We start from the raw sequence: 25,357 nt of genomic DNA on the forward strand, positions 1-25,357 counted from the left end.
CACATAGCCTTGAACAAGTTACTTATACACCCTGAACCTCAGCATCTCTACCTGAAACAATGAAGAGAATCATAGTCCTATCACAGTGGGTTGTTTTAAAGGCTAAATTAATTCACCAATACACGAATATAGCACTTAAAACTGTCTCACACTAGTAAGTGTTCAATAAATGCTAGATACTGTTCTTAACTCCTGGTTAGGTATGTGACTCTCTTGACCCTGTTTGGTCCTTGAAGTCAAAGAGCAAGGAGCCTGGTTCCTTCATTGCACCAACGTGAGATTCTTACTGCTGCCAGTAATGAGTAGAGTGTATGACACCAATTTCAGGCAGCAATCTTTGGTTTCAAGTTTTAATGACACCTGCCTTTGAAAATCTCCAACTCTTTTTTTTTTTTTTTTTTTGAGATGGAGCCTCGCTCTGTCACCCAGGTTGGAGTGCAATGGCATGATCTTGGCTCAATGCAACCTCCGCCTCCCGAAATCCCCAGCTCTTAAACATTAACTGTGACTGAAGGGGCATATGCAAGGACTTACGGCATCAAATCCAAAATGAAAAAAGCTTGAAAGTTGTCACACTCATCCTTACAATGAGAAAAAGCTGCACTAAATGAAAATCAATGACTTTTCTTGAACCCATCAGAGAACTGCAACCGCAGGGCAAACCCTCCTGAAATCTGCAGAGGCAGGTTAACAGAGAGTCACAGCAGGTATCTGTTTACCTGGAACAGAAGCTGCAGGAGTCATAAGCTGGTAGGAATACTGAAATGATCACTCTGATGAATAGTGGAGGCTGAGTGTGAAGGGGTATGAGACTGAGAAGCTTCTGGGGGACAACCGCCTCAAGGGGTCCCCCAACACTTTCCTGAGCTTTACCTACAGGAATCCTACAAGGTTCTCAAAGTGAAAAGGCAAGAAAGATCCCATATTTTCTCTGGCAGGGCTATCTCAGAATTAATCATTGTGAAATACACGAGAGTATTTGCCATAAAAGTGACCTACTCTAGCAGAGAAAGATCTTACCAGAGCCTTATCCCTCCCAGTCAAATCTCCTCTAGCCTTCCTGTTCCACTTAAGGGAGTGGCTACAGTAAGCAGGGATTAGGGCTTCTGGGAAATAGACTGGGGGGCACTGTAGCTGGGAAAGGGAAAAGGAGTAAGGGAGGAAAAGTTTGCCACTGAGGAAACTTCTGAAGGCCACAGCCCAGGAAAACAGTTCCACTTAAAGGTCAGGGTGCAACTGTAAGATTACAGAACAATTCTCCATTGGCTCCACCCTAAACCACCACAGCCACAGGACTCCAGGATAATAAAGCGGATTAATGCTGGAAGCACTGCAAGGTGCAGACTCTATGTGAGGAGAAGTATCTAGGGAAGCCCAAAGTCAAAAGAAGAGACAAACACAAGGATGCTAGAAAAATTTTAAGCCTCTGGCACCCAAAGCTACAGTAGACATTAACCACAGTCCAATTCCTAGTCAGACCAACAGGAATTCTCATCCTAACGGCCTATTTACCTCACGGTGTGTCTAGCTTTAAAAAAAAACCTATAAGGCATGCCAGAAAGACAAAAACAAACAAACAAAAATCAATGTAAAGAGACACAGCAATCATTAGAGTCACATTCCTATATGCCACAGTTGTTGGAATTATTAGACAACCAATTTAAAATTACTGTGATTAATATGTCAAGAGTTTGAATGGAAATAGTAAATAACATGCAAGAACAGTTAGATAATGTAAACAAGAAGAAGGAAATTAGATAAATGAAAAACACCATAACATAAAAGACGAATGTCCTTGAGCAGGGGTGCTTATCAGGAGAATCAACACAGCCAAGGAAACAACAGGGAACATAAAAATACGTCAGTTAAACTTCTCAAACAAATAAGAAAAAAAAAAAAATCAAAAAAAGCAAGACTAGAACATCCATGAACCACGGGACAATTACAAAAAGTGTAACGTACACATAATTGAAATACCAAAAGGAGGAGAAAAAAGCAGAAGAAATATTTGAAGTATAAAAATAATGGCCAAGAACCTTCCAAAATTAATGACAGACAAAAAACTACAAAACAGGAAGCCCAGATAACACCAAGATTAAAGTAAATAAAGAGACAAATGTAAAATGCAATTAAAAAGATCACTTGGGCATACTCTATTCACACTGCAGGAAGCTAAAACAGTCAATTTTGGAAAAAGCTGGGGAATGAAGGGTGTAAATTTTAACATTTGAGAAAGAAGAACAAGAATTCAAATGTACTTCTCTTCAGAAACTATGCAAGAAGAGTGAGTGAAATATTTTAAATGTTGAAAGAATAAAACTTCAGACTAGAATTCAATATCCTGATAAATTATCCTTCAAAAGTGAAAGACAGAATTTCTTTTTCTTTTTCTTTTCTTTTCTTCTTTCTCTCTCTCTTTCTTTCTTCCTCTCTCTCTCTCCTTTTTTTTTTTTTTTTTTTTGAGAGGGAGTCTGTCACCCAGGTTGAAGTGCAGCAGTGCAATCTTGGCCCACTGAAACCTCCACCTCCTGGGTTCCAAGTGATTCTTGCACCTCAGCCTCCTGGGTAGCTGGGACTACTGAGTGTACCACCAAGCCCTACTAATTTTTGCATTTTTAGTAGAGATGGGGTTTCACCATGTTGGTCAGGCTGGTCTTGAACTCCAGACCTCAGGGGATCTGCCTGCCTCAGCCTCCCAAAGTGCTGGGATTATAGGCGTGAGCCACAGTACCTAGCCAAGAGTTCCTCATACAAGCAAAAACTAAGGGAATTCGTCAAAAACAGACCTGCCCTGCAAGAAATGTTAAAAGAATTTAATCAAGCAGAAGAAAAGTGGTAAGCCAGAAACTCAGATCTGCATAGAGAAGAAAGGAGTACTACAGATAGTATAAAGGAAACAAAATATTGTATTTCTTCTTTTTCTTCATTTTTATAAAGGATAACTGTGTAAAGTAATAATTATAACAGTGTGATTATAACACATGGATAAGTAAAGTAAAGGGCAGCAATGTTGCAGGACACAGGATAAAATAATTAGGAATTCTCTATCCAGGTTTCTGTACTACATAAGAAGCAGTATTATATTATTTGCAAGAAGTCTTTGCTTCGTTAAAAATGTAAAATGTGAACTTTAAAGCAACTACTAATATTTTTATAAGAAGTACAACTGATGTGCAAAGAGAGAAGTTGAAATGGAATCACATAAAATGCTCAATTAAAACCAGAAAAGGTTAAAAAATGGAGAGGAAAACAAAGAACAAATGTAAGCAACAGAAAACATGGTAGATATTAATCCAGCTATGTTAATAATCACTTTAAATGTGAATGCTCTAAATATGGCAAGTAAAAGGCAGAGCTTGTCAGAGTAGATTAAAATCTTAAAAAGCCCCAACTCTATGTTGTCTAAAGAAACTCATTTTAAACATAAAGACTCAGGCAGGTTAAAATGAAAGGGATGGGGAAATATATACCATGCTAACACCAATCAAAAGTAAGTTAGAAAGTTATATTAATTTCAGACAAAGTGGACATCAGAACAAGGAAGTCTGTCAAGAATAGACAGGGGCCTTGCACAATAATAGAGGTGTTAATTCTCCAAGAAGACAAAACAATCCTCATTGTGCATGTACCTAACCAAAGTACATTAACAGACACGAGGTAAAACTGAAATAATGGAAAGAGAAATATATATATCCACTGTTAGAGACTTAAACACCCCTCCGAGTAAACACAGAAATTTACTCAGCTACCAAATGGCAGAGACGAGACTCAAATTTAAATAAAAGGTTTATCAATTGGCAATTTCCCAATTAGTTAATCAACCTACAATCAAAAAGAAGCATACACTAATTTGCAGTTTGGGATGCTTAATGTTGGTATGCAAATTTCTTAATTTTTATAGAATTTGATACAATGATCAAAATAATTTTATTATAAAAATTACGTATCCTTACAAAGGTTCTCAGTATTTAATTTAGCTAAATTGAGAGAATATTTCAGATACTAATTTCCATACAATATTAACTTTTCACTGCAGTGACACTTGAATGAAACTTCTTTAGAAAGACAAGTCAACAGAATGAGCTCGCCTACATACTAAATAGCCAAAAAATATTTATATTGACCTTTATCACCTACATCACGTCTACAGAGACAAAAATAAAAACAGGTCACCACCTCACAGTGCTAAGGTATGAAGATGATCAAGGAAATCCCTCCTCTAAACCGGGCCTGGGCCTTGGCCCCAGTGTCTCTGATATCCCATATATGCTAATACAAGAAAGGGTGCGGGGTCAGAATAAGCCTAACTAGGGGGAAAATTCATGCTGTTCCTCACTCCCCACACTCCTCAGAACAGATCACATTATTCATAAGATGAGGACCGAGATGCTACCCTCGCTAGTTTCTCTGGAAATACAGCCTTCCACACGAATTGAATGTCCTCCTTTTTATGCAAGCATCGTCCTCAAAGCCATAGTCTCTGCCTTGCTGGCATGGCTCCAACACAAGGGGTGAAAATGCATACAGTTGTCTGAATTTTTTCCAGATCCTGGTCATCCAAAAAAAAAGGAAAGGTGCCTAGAAGGATAGAAGGCAGTCCATCTGGCACATTTAAACATTACCCAAGTCCTCTGTTCACGCTCCCATAAAAAATAATAATTGGATTGTTTGGCTGTATTCCCAGATAATAACAATCAGTCTAGAAAGTGCCTCAAGTACACCTTTTTTATTTTCGTATTTTGTTTTCTTTTCTTTGAGACACGGCTTTAGAATTTGTTGATGTACCGTGTTCCGAATAGGTAACTGAGCTAACCACCCAGTTAGTTAAATTGCATTTCCCAAAATGAAGCATTGCATGAGTTGCATCATCTGAAGGTATTAATGCAAATGATTTACCTTAGACAGCCACCTACACAGATATGTATCTATTAAGCACCTACTGTGGCCTAAGCGTTTAGTAGCCCATGGGAGACATGCTCCCTAACCTCCACAATCAACAGGGCCAAACTTCTTTGAAAATATTGATTGAGTGCAAGTAGCAACTTATAATCAAAATACATTGACAGGCTTTCTTCCCAATTACAGTAAGGCTGCAGCGGCCCAGCAGGGAAAACTATTTCGCTTCCAGATTTCTTATTTCTACCATTTCATGCTGTTAAATCGGCAGCAAAGAACAGGTCTGTGTGAGACACTCCTGGCTCATGGCTGAGGCACTGCAGGGCCAGCCACAGGGACTTGTGCACACCAAGACAGCCTCGCCCTGCTAGAGCAGGTCCAGCGGGCTGCCTCCCAGTCCCCCTCCTCCCTCGCCTTCCTGTTTCTAACTGTGAATGGTCAGATGAGCCCGAGGCACTGAGCGGTACCGTCCATGAGCCACTGTGAAGGGCAGGGGAGCTTAAAGGAGAAAAATGTCAAGTTTTGGAGTAGACAGGTAGGGTCTCGGAGATAGTTTTGGTAGCAAATCTGTTTTGAGAGGTAATTTACTGTATCTCGTTGTGACTTGCTGAGCGCATGCTCTTGGCACTGCCCGGGTGATCCTGGAATCAGCCCTGTACCTTGTGCTTTAAGCTCTGAGCAGAATGGCAACAACATGAAGCTTCTCAAGAGCCCAGACTGGGAGGCGGGAGCAGGGGAGGCGGCGGCAGGGGAGGCGGGAGCAACGCTCTGCCTCCAGGAGCCCCTGATCCAGGTAGAACCGAAGGAGTCAGGACCCAGGAGGCAGCCTCCCCACCTTGGTTCACACAGTGGATCAAAGACAAAGCACAGGGGAAAGGAGCTCCAAGAAATGCTACTGCAATTAAATAAGGTGTTTCCAAATAATGTCCACAATGCTCTGATGAAGAATGTTGCAGCTTCTCCCCTTGAAAGAGACATCCTTCCCATCCCTTAGGAATGCCCCGAGAATCTGTGAACCCTTGCATTTCCACGTTTCTTTCTATTCTTTTAATCCCAGTTTCTTGCAGGTCTGTGGGAATGGAAGCAGCAGCGCTGTCCTGTCTGGCCTGTGGGTCCATGTTTTTCACTCCTTTATTGAGAAGGCAGTGGCCTGAGTATGAATGGAGATGATAGAGCACGCTGTGGAAGGGGTGATGTGCTAGCAGCAGCCAGAGACACAGGCTGGGGTAGTGGACAGAACCCTGCCCTTGGAGAAGGAGAGCTGAGTGCACACTGCCGCTCAGCCACACACCAGCTGTGTGACCCTGCACCAGCGTTTGAATTCTTTCCCTAAGACTCGGTTTTTACATCTGTAAAAGGAAATTGGTAGGTGGGGACCGGGGTCAGAATGTGCTTCCCTGAAGACAGCAGGAAACACATGCACACAAGAGGGATCCTCACTGTTCTCTGGCCACTGCTTGGTGCTGGGCCTGTGTCAGCCCAGGGGGAAAGCAGGACACGGCCTTGGGACTGCGGTGACATGGCAGCAGCAGGACTCCGACATGCTCTCAGTGAGCTTCCCTCACTGGCATTTACTTCTCTTCCAAATTAATTACCCTGGGAGAATGGAATATTGTCTCTTAAAACTCAGAAAGCCAGTCAACGTTCTCAGACATCTCCGACAGCTCTGCAACAGCAGTGACATTTTCCTAATAATTTTTCTGGCTCTAATATGGCTGCAGCCAACACAGTTGTCAGAGATAAACAGCACCACATTTTTTGTTTTTTATTTTCATCCCAAGTGGCGAGCCAGGGCAGAGCATGCTGCAGCCATGTGCCTCTCACACCCCATGGCCTGAGTGTCTTTTGGCTCTGACTGTCCTCCACCAATAACAACAACAATGGTGGTAACAAAAACTGCGAGCCCCTTTCTGGCGAGTGATATATTGATCCTGAGAGCAGACTTGCTGGCCACTCTGCTCCGCTCAAAGCCTCACCACCTGCATGACAGGGGCAGACGACCTCATCCCTTCCTGCCTGATGTCCCAGCTGTGAAGGGTGCGGAAAAAGAACAGGGACTTCAAAGTCAAGGTAAGGATGAAACGGGCTGATGGGCTGAATGTACCTACGGAAGTGTGCAGGCTCCATGTTCCAGCACTGAGCTCCTTGCAGGTCAGGTGCAGTCATTGGGCTGACCCAGGGCTTCCCTGACACTCAGCTTGGTTCAAGTTTGATTTTTAAAGTTTATAAAAGTTTTCTAAACTTTATTTGAGTGAATACATGCATCATAAACTACAACAAAAACACACAAAGAAGCTAGCGGTTAGCTCTTTCACTCTCTACCCCCAAATAATGTTAACTGTTAAGACTTTGACTAGGGCAAAAAAGAAAAACATACTTAAAAAGACAAATAATACTTTTATCACAAAAAAGTAACCTATCATTAAATGTCTTCTCCTACACCACTGCACTGGTAAAATTAATTCTGGAAAGCCACATATGAAAACAAAACAAAACAAAAATCCAGAATTAGATAATAAATACTCAGGAGAGTTGCTGACCTGGCTAACTCTTCAGAAGTTTGAAGAGGCTTTCAGGCCTCTGAAGTCTGTTTATTTCTCAGCACAGTGTTCCAGCCATCTTGCCCTTCTTTCCCTCCAAAACACACCCCAAAACAAAAGCATGCATTGTTGACTCTCTGTTCTTAAAAAACAGCTTTCAAAAAGCAAACGCTGCACAAAAGTACGTAACAGAACCATAAAAGATGTAGCATAGGACCTTTTCCTTCTTAGCAAAGTCGTCCTTGCTTTACATGGCTTCTTTCGTACACTCTCCAGGGTTTGCCTGCCCCATGAGTAAGACAACACTTTCGGATTATGTTGCATGAAAAACAGAAAACGTCTGACTAGTATAAACCAAGGAGGCGATAACCGTGTGATGAGAATTACAATTGTTGCTGAAGCTTTGGTTCCATTTTTATTGACTTCAGTTTTTCCTTTATGGAAGATGTAAGAAACATGAAGCTTTTCTGACCTTGTTATTTTTACAAAATTTGCCTTTGATAGAGCAAACATCTCAATAATGCCAAGAGCTCTCAGTGGCTCCTTCAAGTTGTTTGTACTATGGAGAGGACGGATCATATTCCCGGCTGCATTTTTAACTCAACACAGAGCTTGGTGTTTGTAAGCAATCTTGGCACAGACACATGTACATTGTTGGGCAGATTATTTAAAATGGAGAAGAAAGAAACTCAGTATGAAAGGCTGATGGCTTAGCGAGGGTTTGGCTATTTTCTCTGCCCTTGAAGACCTTGCCTGTGTAGAGTGTGTCTACCACAACAGGGCTTTCTTTCCCTTGGGAATTCCAGAGGCCACAGAGAAACTGTGCAATTATCCCCCACACCCACTCCTGCCCATGTAGCCACAACACTCCCATGGTTGTGTGCTTTCTGGGCTAACTTAAGTGGGAACTTCTAACACCTGCACCTAGAGTCCCTTCCATCATTGTATAACTTGCTATCATTCCCACCTTGCAGATGGGGAAAGGGAGGCTTAGAGGGGTTTAGAGAGATGAAGAAGGTTCCCTGACACAAGAGGAGAGGCTAGCTGCTGTGTGATGGAACCTGAGAGATGCTGAAAGTCACCCTCACTGATGGCCTCCCCAGCTTTCCTGCCCCAGCGCCTCCTCCCTCCATCAGCTCTGGGATGTTTGAGAAAGAGGCACAATGCCTCCAGGTTCACTGTTACAAGTCATGCAGGGTCACCCAAATGGAATGAGAAGGCCATGACCTTCAAAACGAGAAGTCCTCTTCTTATCCTCAGAAGGTGGCCTCTCTTATCAATGCTATGATCATGTTCTCAACCTCTCTGAACAAATTACGTCACTAAAGCTGGAATAAAATAACCTGCCTTCAAGACTGGGCAGAAGGAACCAGCGCGATCCTGTTCACCAGTGGTTTGCCCACTGTAGTGAGTTTCCACCAAAGTGAGGATGTCAGTTACTGGGGGACGATACTAAAACCCTGTTACTTCACTGTCATCTTCGCAGGAATGCACAGCCAGCCTGACTGACTGCATCCAGCAGCCACCCACTCCACAAGGTGTGCAAGTCTACAGGAATGGGAAGCAAGCAAGGCAAGGGGCGGAGCATATGAAACAGGAAAAGCAGGAGATGATAAAGGTCCACCTCACCTGTGGCAGAGGCCTGCCTGGCCTGGTCCTTGATGGGAAACCTGGTTCCCAGGGCAACAGCTTGATTCTTACTCCCAGGTCCAGGATGCTGGACATGCCGCGCAGCTCCCTCTAGCTGCTTCCAGAGTTTGTGGATTTAAGAGGATGCTTGAGCGTTTAGGACCTTGAAGCCCACATGTCTGGTAGGCTCCTCCCTCACCTGGGAAGGTGGGCTTCCTTTTGGCTGTCCACACCGCTTACCTCTGTGTGACAGGACACGAGGCCTCTGTGGACACCTTGCAGAAGCTGCCATTTAGAGATTAACTCCTCCAACTAGAAGACAGGACTCTCCTAGTTGGAGTCTCCTAAAGGAGCAGTATGCTCCTTTCCTGCCACAGCAAAAGGCATGGGGGAAGGCCCCACGTGTTGGGATGCCCCATTTGGCAGTGGCCCGCCTCAATAGTGCACTTGGGCAGCAGGCAGAAGACAAGGAGATGTTGACCTGGCTTATTTTAATACACACACACCAGATACAAAGCATTTGGACGAGTAAAGAGTGGTTGATTCTCTCCTCAGGTCACATCAACAAGGGTTTAGAATGAAATACAGCTTGCTGTACTCTATATGCTCTGCAAACAGGAAGAAAGGAGGTATTAGTGCCTCCTAAAAACATACATTTGCTGGTTTGTTTGTACCTCTGCACGGCCAGTCAATATTGCAAAGCCTGGTAGCAACACAGATAAATGCAGTTGTCCTGTCCAGTTCAGGCACCTTTCTGTCTGGACGGTACAAAGCTGACCACGAAATGCACATGGTGCCACTCTGAGGGCACTGAGCACCTAACTAGGAGCATGGTCCTCCTGCGATGCATCGAGAATCTTTCCCCAAGTCAACTCTCCGCACAGACCTGTGCCCTGGAAAGACGCGAGTGCCGTGAACCAGCGTCTGAATCAGACTCAGCAGCAATGAACTTAACGTCGGGGCCACAGAACCACCGCATCGGGGAACTGGATCCTCTTGAATCGGTTTCCATTGCCCTTTGGTTTTCTGGCATCTCTTTACAGTAAGTATGTTTAAAAAGAAGGATGTAAAGGATGCCTGGGGTGGGGGGCATCACTGCAGGGAAAAGGAACAACCAAAGTTCTTTCCAGCACATTCCTGGTTAACAGCACATCCACAAGAATACAAGAATTGTGTTGATGGATAACTTTTAAGATATCGGTATCGAAAGCAGCAGGTGATGCGGACATGTGTTTCCATTTCCCGAGGAGGACAGGGCTTGTTTTCAGACTGGCCCCACTCAAGGGCAGCCTGAAGCGCCGACCCCACGTTCCCAACCAGCTGGAGAACATGAATTGATAGCAGAATCTCCCTTGAGGAGGAGCCGAACAGTAACAAACAATGACTAGTATTTCTTAGCTTTAAGACTTCCCTCGCTCCATATTTAGTGCTGATTTATCTATTAATAACAGTCCTAGTTGATTCAGAGAACACCATAGTACAGCGCTGCGTTTGAAGGTATTTTCCTCCCCTTCTCTAGCCTGTGTTCCAATAGGGAATGTACAGGCAGGGGTTTAGAGAAGCATGGGTGATTTGCAACTTTTTAAATCACAAGGCTTATTTCTGTGTGAGAGAGATTTAGTTTATGCACATACGAATATATGCATATTTGCATAGATTTTATGGCTTTTTTTTAGGTTAGTCAAGACATCTCATAGTTGGATTTCAAATCCAGAACTGAGAGACTAGAGAATGCAGAGCATGTATCAAGAAAGGTGCTGGAAATAAATAGCGGGAAAAAAAATGGGAAAAGAGGAACGAAGAACATGACTAATACTAAACAAAACCTAGGGTTTTGAAGATGTGCATCTTGTTTGAAGACCTCTGCGTGGGTCTGACTGTACTTTCCAACAGCACGGTGGCCTTGAGCTGCAATAGGCTACTGAGCTGTGAAATGTGGCTACTCCACACTGAAGGGTGCTGTCATAAAATGCACACTGGTGTCTACGACTTAGCATAAAAAACCTCAGGCTATTTTATTAAAATAGCTCATTGGTAATTTTTCGTATTGATTGCACAGCAAAACAATATTCTGTATAGACTGTATTGAATAAAATGTAGTAGTAAAATTAACTCCACCTGTTTCTTTTTGCTTTTTAAAATGAGACTCCTAAAAAATCTAAAATTGTATCAGTGGTTTGCATTGTATTTCGATCAGCCAGCTCTGATTTAAGAAATATCGTAAAAGGTACAAGAAGTGTTGATCTGAAAATGAAGACATTCAGAACTAAGCAGACCATGATGCTACTCAGGGAATAAGAGCAAAGTGTCTGCAAGTTTGAAAGAGAAGCAGAACAGTGGAAAATCAATATAGATCACCTTGTAGAGTTTTGTCATTTTAATAATATTTAGTATTTCAGTTCAAAAACACAAAATGATTTCTACTTATTTAGGTCTTCTTTCATGTTTTTAATAATAAAAGACAGTTAACAACTCCACTTTAGCTCTCACTTCCTGCTTATTTTGAGAATGTTATATAAATGGGATCTCGCATATGTGACCTTTGGAGACTGGCATTCTTCACTCAGCTTCGAATGCTGTTGCAGACCAAGTTGTTGCATATATGAGTAATTTGTTGGTTTTGCTTGCTGAGTAGTTGTCCATTTTAAAGATGTACCAACAGTTTGCTTAACCATTAACCACTGAAGAACATGAGAGCTGTTTCTGGTTTGAGGCTATTAAGAATGGTGCTACTATGAATATTTATAGACAGATTTTCTTGTCAACATAACTATTCATTTCTCCAAGACAAATGCCCAAACTTGCAATCACTAGGTCACATGATAAGTACAGTTTTAGTTTCATAAGACACTTCTGTGCTATTTTCTACAGTGACTGTGTCATTCTACATCCCCACCAGCAGGGTATCCAGGTTTTCCACATCCTGGCCAGGATTTCGTGTTCTCACTATTTTTTTATTTTAGTCATTCTAATAGGTATGTAGTGATAGCTCACTGTGATTTTAATTTACATTTACTATTAATAATAGCTGATGACGTTGAACATCTTTTCGCACACAGATTTTCCATGTAAATATCACCTTTGGTCAAACGACTATGTCTCTCACCAGTTTCTTCTTTCTTTCTTTCTTTCTTTCTCTCTTTCTTTCTTTCTTTTTTTTTTTTTTTTTTTTCTGAATCTCACTCTTGTTTCCCAGGCTGGAGTGCAATGGCATGATCTCGGCTCACTGCAAACTCTAACTCCTGGGTTCCAGCGATTCTCCTGCTTCAGCCTTCTGAGTAGTTGGGATTACAGGCATGCACCACCACACCTGGCTAATTTTTTTGCTGTGGTTGTTAGTAGAGATGGGGTTTCACCATGTTGGTCAGGTGGGTCTCGAACTCTTGACCTCAGGTGATTTGCCCACCCTGGCCTCCCAAAGTGCTGAGATTACAGGCATGAACCACTACACCTGGCCTATCTTTTACCCATTTCTAACTGTATTGTTTTGTTGTTCAGTTTTTAGTATACATTTTTAAAATGTGATTTAAAAATCCATAATGTAAAATGAGTCATTTTAACCATTTTCAGTGTACAACTCAGTCGTAGTAAGTACATTCCCAGTGTTGGGCAGCAATTGCTGCTCTATTTCCAAAACCTGCTCATCATCCCACACAGAAGATCTGTGCTCCCCTTGTTCTCTCCTCCCCACATTCCCTGGTCCCCTCCACTCTGCTTTCTCTCCCTATGAATCTGCCTATTCTAGACACCTCATGGAGGTGCAAGCATAGAGTACTCATTCCTTTTTCATTGGCCTTATTCGACTTAAATGATGTTTCCAAAGGCGTAGCATGCATCTGAACATCCTTGGTATGGCATGTATTAAAACATCCTTAGTCATTAGGGAAATGCAAATCAAAACCATAAAGAGCTACAACTTCTCATCCACTAGGATGGCTGTTATCAATAAAAAGGGAAGAGATAACAAGTGTCGGTGAGGATGTGAAGAAACTAAAATCTTTGTGCCTTGCTGGTGAAAATGTAAAGTAGTACGCTGCTGTGAAAAACAGGCTGTCATTTCCTCAGAGAATTAAATACAGAATTATTATATGGTCCAGAAATTCCACTTCTAGGTATGCACCTGTAAGAACCGAAAGCTGAGACTCAAGCAGGGCCTTGTCTACCAATGGGTGCAGCAGTCGCCACAGTCAAAAGGTGAAAGCAACCCAAGTTCCCATCAGAAAATGAATAGACAAATCATGGTACTGCATATGATACAATACTGTTCAGTCATAAAAAGAAATGAAATTATTTAAGAGTTATTTATATATCACAGATTCAAGCCTTATCAGATTTGTGGTTTGCAAAGTGTTCTCTCCCAGCCTAATTTGCCTTTTTGACCTCATGACAAGTTCTTGGTAGACCAACGTTTTCACTTTTGACAAGGTCCCATTGATCACTTTTTCGTTTGGGGATCATGCTTTCAGTACCAAGTATAAACACTCTTCATTAGCCTTAGTTCATGAATATTTTTTCCTACGTATTTTTTCTAATATATTGCGTTTTTATGTTTATTTTATTTAAGGCCTCAATTCCTTTGGAATTAACTATTGTATAAAGTCAAGCTTTTTTTTTTTTTTTTTTTTTTTTTTTTTTTTTTTTTTGCTCATAGATATCCAATTGAACTTCAGAAATCAATTACCATTTTACTTGTTGTTTGACAGAGTAATGATATATGCTACTTGCATACTTCTCATAATATAGCATTTTAAAGATAAGGTTCAAGACATGCTAACAGCAGCAGTGCCATGCATTAGTGTGATGGGTGTCCCAGGATTTAATGTTGCACAATAAAGAGTCAACAGTGGGATACTAATTATTTTAGTGGGATACTAACTGAAAGTTTAATTAAAGGAATGGCATCTCACCTTTCAGATTTCATTCTAGTACATAATTTAAACAATTGCCAATGAACATTTATTTTGCATATATAATATTCTACATCTCAAACTAAGCAACAGAAAGAGATTATGTCGAGGTCCGGTGCACCCCATATTATTTTATAGAAGTGTATATGCGTGTGTGTGCCTGTGTGTGTATGTGTTTGAAGAGATCCCTCTCTTCAGAAAAAATAATAGCATAGAGTTGTAACACTGGCATTCTTAACATTTTGGCATTAATTTTGTATTTGACTTAAAACAGATTAGGACATCCATGTATATTGCATTGTTTAGCTAAAGGTATATACTGTAGCTACACTAAGCTAGACACATTAATTTTTCAAAGGCAATATAACTTTTGGAAGTGAACTCGTGAGTAAAATAAAGCTCATACTAGCATATATTAAGCAATCAGCTGGACAAAAAGAAACATTTATTTCATAATGCTGACATTTAATCAAAAGAAAACCATGAAGAAAACAAATTATTTTCAAAACAAGTTAAGAAGTAAAGAATTAAATGCCCAAAATTTATATTTTGCCTTTTTATTTAATTTTTTTCATAAAATATATTAAGACACTATTGGGGGAACCTGCCCTCAATATTTCAGTGTAGGTTCTTTCTATTTTCCATAAGTGTCGGCCAGCTGAGAAATAGAGAGAAAGAGTACAGAGAGGAATTTTACAGCTGGGCCACTGGGGGTGATATCACATATCAGTAGGTCCATGATGTCCACCTAAGCCGCAAAACCGCAAGTTTTATTAAGAAATTTAAAAGGGGAGGGAGTGCAAGAACAGGGAGTAGGTCACAAGATCATATGCTTCAAAGGGCAAAAAGGAGAACAAAGATCACATGCTTCTTAGGAAACACGACTAGGGCAAAATCAGAAACTCCTGATAAGGGTCTATGTTCAGCGGTGTATGTATTGTCTTGATAAACATCTTAACAGAAAACAGGGTTCGAGAGCAGAGAACTGGTCTGACCTCAAATTTATCAGGGTGGGGTTTTTCCCCACCCTAGTAAGCCTGAGGGTACTGCAGGAGACCAGGGCGTATCTCAGTCTTTATCTCAACCACATAAGACAGACATTCCCAGAGTGGCCGTTTATAGACCTCCCCCCAGGAATGCATTCCTTCCCCAGGGTATTAATTAATATTCCTTGCTAGGAAAAGTATTTAGTGGTATCTTCCCTACTTGCACATCCACTTATAGGCTCTCTGCAAGAAGAAAAACATGGCTCTATTTTGCCCGACCCCACAGGCAGTCAGACCTTGAGGTTGTCTTCCCTTGTTCCCTGAAAATCACTGTTATTCTGTTCCTTTTCAAGGTGCACTGATTTCATATTATTCAAACACACGTTTTACAATCAATTTGTACAGTTAACACAATTATAGTAGTAGCCCTGAGGTAACGTACATCCTCAGCTTACGAAGATAACAGGATTAAGAGATTCAAGTAAGACAGGCATAAGAAATTATGAAAGTATTATTTGGGAAGTGACAAATGTCCATGAAATATTCACAAATTATGTTCCTCTGCCATGGCTCCAGCCGGTCCCTCCATTCAGAGCCCCTGACTTCCCAAAACAAGACACAGATTAAACAAGACAGTTTGCCATAATTCACGGGAGATGATTTTTCCTTTTAGTGAAATGTATTTTGGGCTTGTTCTGCTGTGTAGATTCTCCCCACAATCTGAGAATTGTGAACGGCACATCTACCAGACAGGTTCACAGGTCTTGGAATGCTCTGAGTCACTAGTAATTATGGCAGGCAAACTAGTAACCAGCAAGGATGTTCACACTCTGAACCCTAGAACCTGCTACTATGTCACTTTATGTGGCAGAAGGGACTTCAAAGATGTGATTAAGTGAAAGATCTTAGATGGGAGATCATCTTGGCCCATGTGGGTGAGCCCAATCTAATCACACAGGTCTTCAAAACCCAGGGAGCTCTCCTGTCTGTGGTTTAAGAGAGAGATGATGACAAAAGTGGGATCAGAGAGAGGTGCTGTTGTTGGCTCCAAAGATAGAGGAAGGGGACCCACGTCAAGGAATGTGGGCAGCCTCTAGGAGCCTGAAAAAAGCCAGGACACAGATTCTCCCCCAGAGCCTCCAGGTGGCAATGCTGCCCTGCCCACACCTTGATTTTAGCCCAGTTCAGATTTCTAATCTACAGAAATGTAAGATATTAAATTTATGTTGTTTCAAGTCACTAAGGCGACAGTAATTTGTTGCAGGAGTAATAGGAAATGAATAAAACAATCAATGCTGTTTGCAATTGAATATTCTTTATGGTTCAATTTCTATGAGTGCACTAACTACACAATTATGGCCAAGTTCTAGACACCAAAAATGTTTGTCCAAGAGTCCATATCAAATTCACTTTTAATTCATCCATATAAGTAATTTAAAATGTAGTCTTAATAATTTTAACAAGTTTAAATAAACTTATAACATTACCTCTTAAAGTACATTTTAGGAATTTTTAAAACGTGATCCTTAACTCAATGACTACAGAAAGTGCTATAGGAAATTTTTAATTAATTAAAATATTATTTCAAAAATCTCAACTATTTAAAAATAAAAGTTAAAGCCATTACCCAAACATGTTATATAGCAAATGTTATTGCCTCATCTCTGTGCATATATTGGAAAATCTTACATACTTGTCATTGTTTGAGAGGTTTTGCTTCTGCTACTCAGAGAGCCAAGACCAGCCTAACAGTTGTTAGTCAATTTTATGATCACTTTATATCTTACTGTACCTTTTGGGCAGTTTTTCTAACTTTTATTTGTATGATAGTGAATATAACTAGTTGTTCAACTTTGTTATTGTAAAATTTTTAAGTGGAAAAATACAGCTTCTGAGTGTATTTAATTGAAAAATATCAGGACACTGCAAGGTTAACTGTTCACAAACATGGACACCACTTCACTTTCTTTCCTTTCTTTTTTTTGAGATGGAGTCTCACTCTATTGCCTAGGCTGGAGTGCAGTGGCATGATCTCGGCTCACTGCAACCTCTGCCTCCTGGGTTCAAGCCAGTCTCCTGCCTCAGCCTCCCACGTAGCTGGGATTACAGGTACATGCCACCACACCTGGCTAATTTTTGTATTTTTAGTAGAGATACACCATAATGGCCAGGCTGGTCTTGAACTCCTGACCTCGTGATCTGCTTGCCTCGGCCTCCCAAAGTGCTGGGATTACAGGCATGAGCCACTGCACCCGGCTCACTTCACTTTCAATTGCTTATTGGTATTAGAATCGGCGTCTCCCTGAAAATGGACGCCCATCATGTGGAAACAACTTAGGCACCAAACTGATTTAGATGCAAGTATCCTCCATCACTCCAAGTTACCAATGAGTGTTTTCATTAGGAGAGTGTTATTATTCTCATTTATGAATAGTGAATCCTATACATATGAATTAATGCTACACATGTAAAGTGGTTCAAAAACTTATACTTTAAAGCACTCTTTTGTATTTCGGGAAACCAAGTTTTTTTTTAATTTGATATTTTTTTAATTTGATATTATGGAACATTGTGGCTTATGACAGCAATAGATTCCTAATTGATTTATTTACCTCCAATAATTTTTTTTTTACTAGACTTTAAAAAAAAGAAGCAGGTTTAGGTTCACAGAAAAATTGAGCAGAAAGTATAGAGCTCCCAAGTACTCCTTTCCCCAGCTATCAACATCCCCCACCAGAGCAGTGCATTTGTTACAATCAATGAACCTACATTGACGTGTCGTTATCACCTGAAGTCCAGGGACTGATTTTAGCATTCATCCTTAGCGTTGTACATTCTATGTGTTTGACAAATATGTCCAACATGACAGTATCATATATAATAGTTTCACTGTCCTAAAAATCCTCCCTCTGCTCACAACCCCTGGCAACCACTGACCTTTCTATTGTTTTTACAGTTTTGCCTTTTCCAGAATGTCATATAGTTGGAATCAGAGTATGCAGCCTTTTCAGATTGGTTTCTTTTACTTAGTAAACAGGCATTTAAGTTTCCTACATGTCTCTTTATGGCTTGGGAGCTCCCTTCTTTGTAGTGCTGAATCATATTCCACTGCATGAATGTGCCACGGTCTGTTTATCCATTCTCCTACCAAAGGACATCTTGGTTGCTTCCAAATTTTGGCAACTATGAATAAAGCTGCTACAAACACCTGTATGCAGGTTTTGGTGTGGACATAAGTTTTAATTCATTTGGGTAAATGCCAAGGAGTACAAATTCTGGATCATATAGTACCAGCATGTCTAGTTCTGTGAGAGACGACCCAGCTGTCTTCCAAAGGGCTGTGACATTGTGCATTCCCCCAGCGGTGAGTGAGAGTTCCTGCTGCCCCACATCCCCACCGCATTTATGGTTGCCAGTGTTTCAGATTTTCTGCCATATAACCGTGCACATCCAGTTTTGCTCTTATAAGATCTTATACGGTTGCTGAATGTAAATTTGATCCTGCCACTCCCTGATTTTCAGATATAATAACCTTTCTTTGCTCATGCATTGGAAGTGCCACTTTCTGTCACGATATATAAGACTGTCCACCCCCGGCTCCCACATTCACTCTGACCACCATCACTACCACGACACACCAGAAACAGGGAAACAGATGTGGCTGGTCTCACAAACCATTTTTACTACTATCCAGATTTCTTCCTAGTACTTTATGCTCATTGTCAACTAATTCCAGAAAGGCATTCGCTTTCACGTATTTCCCCGAGTATGTGTGAATTGTCTTTAAGAATTTATGTTATTGCTATAAATATCTTTTTAAAACAATTTATACAAGCGCTTTTCTTTCTGGCAGTATTGTGTAAGTCCATGTGCACACAATCCCCTCCTGGAACTGAGCACTTAAAAGGCTCTGTGAATGATTTAAACACATTTTTACAGCATGACAGAATGAGGGAAGCTATTACAGAAAGAAATAAGGTTTCTGGTGAGAACACGTGCATAGTGTGCAGAGCTCTGCTGATCTCTGCAGACCTGGACCTGGGCCTCCACAGGCCCCACACATGCAAGGAACAGAAGCAAAAGTAAAATAAGGGACGAACATATTTTACAGTTCATTTGAAGGTTCAGGGAAAGATCAATAATGTTCAATGAAGAAAGCCACAAAAACTTCTACATGAGATTTCATCAGATTTGTTTGTCATGTTCCATATGCAATTTTATTTATTTATTTATTTATTTATTTATTTATTATTTATTTATTTAGAGACAGAGTCGCACTCTGTCACCCAGGCTGGAGTGCAGTGGTACGATCTCAGCTCACTGCAACCTCTGCCTCCTGGGTTCAAGCGATTCTGCTGCCTCAGCCTCTGGAGTAGGTGGGACTACAGGCACCCGCCACCACCCTCAGTTGATTTTTTGTATTTTTAGTAGAGACGGGGTTTCACCGTGTTAGCCAGGATGGTCTTGATCTCCTGACCTTGTGATCCACATGCCTCAGCCTCCCAAAGTGCTGGGATTACAGGCATGAGCCACTGCGCCTGGCCCCATATGCAATTTTAAAGAAAGCCAGTACAATAAACTGAATTCCTATGAGTCATACATAAGTACTTGTGATTAATTCATTTAAAATGCCCCATTGTAAATTCATTCACCAGATATCTTTCCATTTTGATTTTAACTTAAAAATTGTAGAGATTTGATATTTGATATTCCTTTTATATGCACTCTTATACTTAGCAGTAGATGTTGTCTTTAGGAACTTGTAAAGGATTACTTGGTAACTATGATATCTACCATAAGTAAAACGTTGGAAGATAAAATACTATGAAAAATTAAATCATCTTACAATGGTTCAATGAGACAAATGTAAGTAAAATTAAAGAAAAATTTGTATCTTTCTACTTAGTAGACAAATCACCTTGCTTTAAGGTAATGTTAAATCGGCCAGGCACGGTGGCTCATGCCTGTAATCCCAGCACTTTGGGAGGCCGAGGTGGGTGGATCACCTGAGGTCAGGAGTTCGAGATCAGCCTGACCAACATGGTGAAACCCCAACTAAAAATACAAAAATACAAAATACAAAAATACAAATATACTAAAATACAAAATACAAAAATAGCTGGGCGTGGTGGCACGTGCCTATAGTTCCAGCTACTCGGGAGGCTGAGGCAGGTGAATCACTTGAACCCCGGGAGGCAGAGGTTGCAGTGAGCTAAGACCGTGCTACTGCACTCCAGCCTGGGCGACAAGAGCAAAACTCAGTCTCAATAGATAAATAAATAAATAAACATTAAAAATAAATTTAAAAAAGATAATGTTAAATCTAAAATATTACGTAGGAATTTTGTATACGTCCGAATAGTATGCACAGCTCATTAGCATAAGGGTCTTTTGGTAAATCAACGTTGATCAGTTTCTGAATGTTTCCATGTTATGGATGGTCAAGTTGCTCACAGCCTTATCGAGATCACCTATTTTGTAACGTGGCTCTTATGCGACAAGGTCTAGAGTGAGAATGCCCAGGTAGTCAATACCAAAACCATCATCAGTTTTCTCTGTGTGTGCAGGGACACTGTGATCAATCGCATGGCTGTTTGACAGACGCAGCACCAGGCTAGGCATCCCTCACACAGCATGCACACCCCGGGCCGGGACTGGTACTCACAGCTGGAGAAAATCAGCGGGCAGGAGTGCTCGTCCATGGGGAAGTTGTGCAGCTGCAGCTGGCACTCGGCATTGATGGTGAGCCTGCGGAAGAGCCAAGCGTCAGTCCAGGTCAGCAAACAGCACAGGGCAAGGCTGGCGGCTGCTACGGCACCCCATGTGGGGATGGGGAGGGCCGCTCCGTCACCCAGGGCAGCACACGCGGCTCACTCTTGGCCAGGGAACCATTCACGGTGAGACTGTGCTGTGTTGCTTCCATGTTGGGTTATTTTGTTTTGCTTTTAACTATCAGTGGCACAGAGAATTCCAGTTAGTAAAATTCCAACTGTGTCTAGAAATACACGCCAAGTCAGAGAGGAGACAAAACCAACTGTTGTTTTATAAGTTGTTGTTGTCAATCTGTTTGAATTAAATCCTTCCTCCATTTGGAAAATGGTGTGTTTATCTAAACAGCTATTATGCCAAATTAATGCACGCATCGGGGGGATTTCCTGTTTGGACAACTGCCCCATATTTCACTAGGCAGGTGGTGGCTCTGCCAAATGGGGGTCCTGCCTCCTCCCAGGGCAGTAGCCTCATACTTCAGTGTCTACACGGGGTCCCAGAACTGGCTGGGTCTTGGCCCTGGCTTGCTGAGGCTTTATGTCATGTCAGAGTCTCCGGTGTATGGCTGTACAACTGACGAGGAGACAACTTCTACAAACCCCAGCTCTCAACATATTTCATCCGCACAGTTCCCAGCTGTGGCTTTTTTTCTTTTTTTGCTGTAATTGTTCCCTCCCTGGCAAAACGAGGATTTCCCTGAAACTTTAATGCTCTCTCACCGTCTGCTTATTTTAAAGTCCATCTGGGCCTATGTGTGTGCTGTGGACATTTATTTAATGTTAGGAATCAGATTTCTCCTTGTGGAAATCTCAGTACGCACACAGCTTTCATTCTCAGGATGGATGAGCTAAGCCAGTAAGGATGGGTAAGGAGAGGAAAGTGACAGGGGTCAAGCCCTGAGGCAGAAAGAGCAGAGCGGGGAGATGTAGCCACAGAGCAGGTGCAAGAAGCAGCCCTGTGCCCTGGGGCAGTGAGAGCGAGCCGGTGAGAGCAAAGGCTAGGTGCACCCAGGGCTTCTGAGCCATCAGGAAGAAGGGAGTGCAGTGCCCTCTGGAGCAGCACCAACCGCTCAAAGGACACTGCTGGAGGGACCGTCCAGTCCCTGTGCTGGGCGAGCAGACAGGAGTGTGGAGGGCTCAACATTGCTAGTGCTGTGTTGCTGTGTGTTCAGTTAGACTCTGACCATCCCAGCAGAAAGACCTGGGGGAGACGGGCTCCCAGTGGTGACTGTGGCGAGTCAGTTTCCTTCTTGGAAGCTCAGTTTCCCTCACCTCTCTGGGTTCCTTGGAAGACTTCCCTGCCTCTAGGAGGACACGCTCCGGGGAAGCTGCTGCTTCCCTCAGGGATGTGCTTGGGAAAGGGGCCTACTCTCCCCATCTTCCTTGTGGTCTCAGATTCACTCAAACTGCATTTGTTGGTTAGTGCGCCGACATCTGTCTTTTCCTAGGCGAGAGGACCCACGGTGTAAATCTATTAAGAATAACTTTCACAGCCTGCTTCCAGCAGAAATGGATTCTGAAGAAATGAGCTTATATTCTCTGTGGATCACCTGTATGCTTTTATTTTTACACGTGTGGCATGAAGGCCAACTTTCTCAGGATGCTGTAGCATGTCTCATGTGAAAGAGAACAGACTTAGAGACAAAAATCGGGTCTCATTCCTACAATGATTCAAATTAAGGATCCCATTTTAAACCCGGAGTAATCGGAGATCGATGCAGCATCTTACCTCAGAGTGTAAAGGATTTTCCCGTCATTCCAAATCCGGAGGAGCTGGTTGGGGGTGGTGATCCAGTGGGCCTCTGCGGTTTTAGAATTGCGGAAGATGGTGTCTGGGATCCAGATCAACCCCACCATGTTGCTGTTCAGAGTGAGAATTTTCATTGTGCTATTGAATCGAAGGCGACTATCTGTCCAGGTCTGAGCAAAAAATATGTCAATTTGGTATTCCTGAAACAGAGCAGAAGGAGAGGCAAGGCAGTTCTATTAATAAATGTTCTGTATAATTTGTTCTCTTTGTCAAACGCTCTGTGTTCTCTCCATGTCAACATCCTCACCTCCCCAGTTCTCTTTCTGATAGAGACTGCTTCAACATGGCAAGCACTCAGTGAATGATGACCAATATTATTCGTCAACAGTATAGTAACATCATGTGACATAATGTAAACCTTAAGTTGCAATAAATAGATGAAGTGTGAAGAAGAGCTAAGGGAGACAGTAGAATCTGTTTCAGGGTGTGGAGGCAAACCCTAGGCTCACAAGTCCAAGCCCTGACAGGTAGCAGGACCTACTGGAGCCTCGATTCTCTGATCTATAAAGTGGGGGACACAATAGTGTCCACCTCCTCAAGGTGTTATGAAGATAAAAGGAAGTGATTAAATGAGCACCCTTAGTGCCTGGCAGAGAGCAAGTGATCCATGCATATTCGTTTATATAATAGTTATGACTATTTGTCCTTGAGTCTTCTCAAACAACAAAAAGCAAAACAAAAAGAAAAGTAAGAAATAAAATACAACCAAGAACTGTAGAGAGGACAGCCACCCAAGCCAAGTGCTGATTCCAAGTGCAGGCTGAAGAGGTACAAATTACAGAGGCAAAGGCCCAGGGTTGAAGCCACTGCAATGTTCACGGTGCCCAGTAAGACTTTACTGCAGCCATCAAATAGGACTGATTCTATCCTAGGGGCACTCTAGGAGACCCACAGAAGTGTCGGTAGACTGGGCTGCCTCAGAGGCCATTCCCCTCACCACAGTTTAAAGAATTATTTTAGGTTCATGGTAAGAGGGATGCAGAGGCTGATTGTAAGGGATTTTTATACCTTTCATAATTTTTGTTATGCATTAGATATTATAAATGTATCACTTTTGCAGAGTCTGAATTTTGTGATTCTCAACAAATCCCATATTTACCATTTCCATTGAGTTTCCCATTTTAGAATCTTTCTGTGATAGGCAATTCAATTTCAGGTTTATAATTCAACTGGTCTTTCATTAACTAATGCATTCATTCATCATTTCCTTGCTTCTCTGAGTATGCCACACTTTTCAAACCAAGGAAGACCCAGCACTGTGCCAACAAGAAACCCCCTCCCTCCTAGAGTTTATATTCTATTCAGGGAAGACAGGCCTTAAATAAATAGGCTGGTGGTCATTCACGCCACACACAGAAATAAGGCTGGTGCATTACTAAGGATTCAAGTTAGAGGAAACAAAAGGTATCTAGGCATCCAGCACAGAGGGAATTATGGAACAGGCGATGTGAGTCTTGCGTAAGCATTTGCGCAGTTGGGGGAGCAAACGGCAGGAAAGCAGCAGCTGGGAGCAGGTTCTCAGAGAGTTTTTCCAGAAGCCTCTTGAGGCTCAGCAGCCATGGCAGGTCATGCGTGGCATCTCAGCAACCAGATGGACCCTCCCAAGTCCATGTGTCTGTCTGAATGTGCCCTTGGGGATGAACGGCCTCAGCCTTGTTCCCGCCTTCCAAAATGTGGCCTGCCTCTCGCTGACAGACTCTGAACCCAGAGTCACACAGTGAACGTGTGTGTGTTAGTGTGTGCGTGAGTGTGTGCATGTGTGCTTCTGTCATATAACCTAGCATGTGCTGACTGATACAAAAATGGGGTTCAAAACGAAACGAAAGCAGGTAGCATTGATGCTTAGGGCTCAGGAATGCGGGACTGGAGGCCAGACGCCCGGTGCCTCGCATGGGCGAAACCTCTAATGAGACAGAACCCGTCTAAGGAGTGGGTAGCTCTCTGGGCAGAGGTTGGAAAAGGAATGGTTATTAGAATGCGTTGAGTGCTATTCTCTGTGCTTGGTAAGTTACCACAGGAAGGAAATTATCTCCAAAAGAACCCGGTGATTTGAAAGCTGTTAGAGGAAAGAAAGACAAAGCACACTTGGGGTCTGGCGGGGCTGGGAGAGGCAAGTGCCTCTCGTCCTCATCTCTACAGCAGAACATGGAGCACAGCTTGCAGTGCCAAAGCCTGCTGAAACAACGTAGCAGAAATAATCACCCCCACTGCTAAAGCCTCTAAATGGATTAGGCTGCCACCCTGTAACATCTTTAACTATGCAAATATGGCTCAAGGAAAAGAAACTAAGGTGTGGCCCTTCCACTGAAGGCTGTAGGGCCCAGATACCTATACTTCAGAGAGAAAGGGCCAGAGTAAAGCCAGGGAGAGGGAGTGGCACTGGCCTGCAGAAGCAAAGATGCACAGCAGCTCTTGGCACTGCCCGGAGAAAAGAACTCAGATGCGGCTGTGCACATGCGAAGCTGGCCTCAGGTAGAAAGTTGGCTCAGTTTTAAGGAAGTTCTGCCAAAGGAACCACAAGTCAGGAAGAAGAATGACTACTTGAGATTGAATGGTACTGCTGCCTGCCTGTCTTCCATGGGCAGACGGCAGCCTCTGCTTGGACCCCAAAGCAGGTGTATTATCCAATGCCCACCTTACCATGGCAAAAATGGTTAATGGAAAAAGAATACATTCCCAGACAATGGAGGCAAGAGTCCGAGAGAAAACATACCTCAGGGGCCCCACCCTAGGAAAAGAATTAGGGCTGAATCTAAGAAAAGCCTCACCTCCGGGAACCCAGCCCATCAGGATCTGCCCAGTGGGGGCTCAGGCTGGCCCT

At 42.3% G+C, this 25,357-nt stretch overlaps 1 protein-coding gene across 3 annotated transcripts in view; it reads right to left on the reverse strand.

The window, feature by feature from the left end:
• The window catches only part of GABRG3 (gamma-aminobutyric acid type A receptor subunit gamma3), a 562,718-nt gene that overhangs the window by 182,627 nt on the left and 354,734 nt on the right, over nt 1–25,357 (reverse strand). For all 3 annotated transcript variants that reach the window (XM_028850620.2, XM_077938673.1, XM_077938674.1), the window contains 2 exons: nt 22,456–22,676; nt 20,624–20,706 (listed from right to left, as the gene is read on the reverse strand). In XM_028850620.2, the coding sequence (XP_028706453.1) occupies nt 20,624–20,706; nt 22,456–22,676 (304 nt within the window). The remainder of the gene's footprint in view (nt 1–20,623; nt 20,707–22,455; nt 22,677–25,357) is intronic.

This window comes from Macaca mulatta, chromosome 7, assembly GCF_049350105.2.
Source record: "Macaca mulatta isolate MMU2019108-1 chromosome 7, T2T-MMU8v2.0, whole genome shotgun sequence".
Classification (NCBI taxonomy): Eukaryota; Metazoa; Chordata; class Mammalia; order Primates; family Cercopithecidae; genus Macaca; species Macaca mulatta.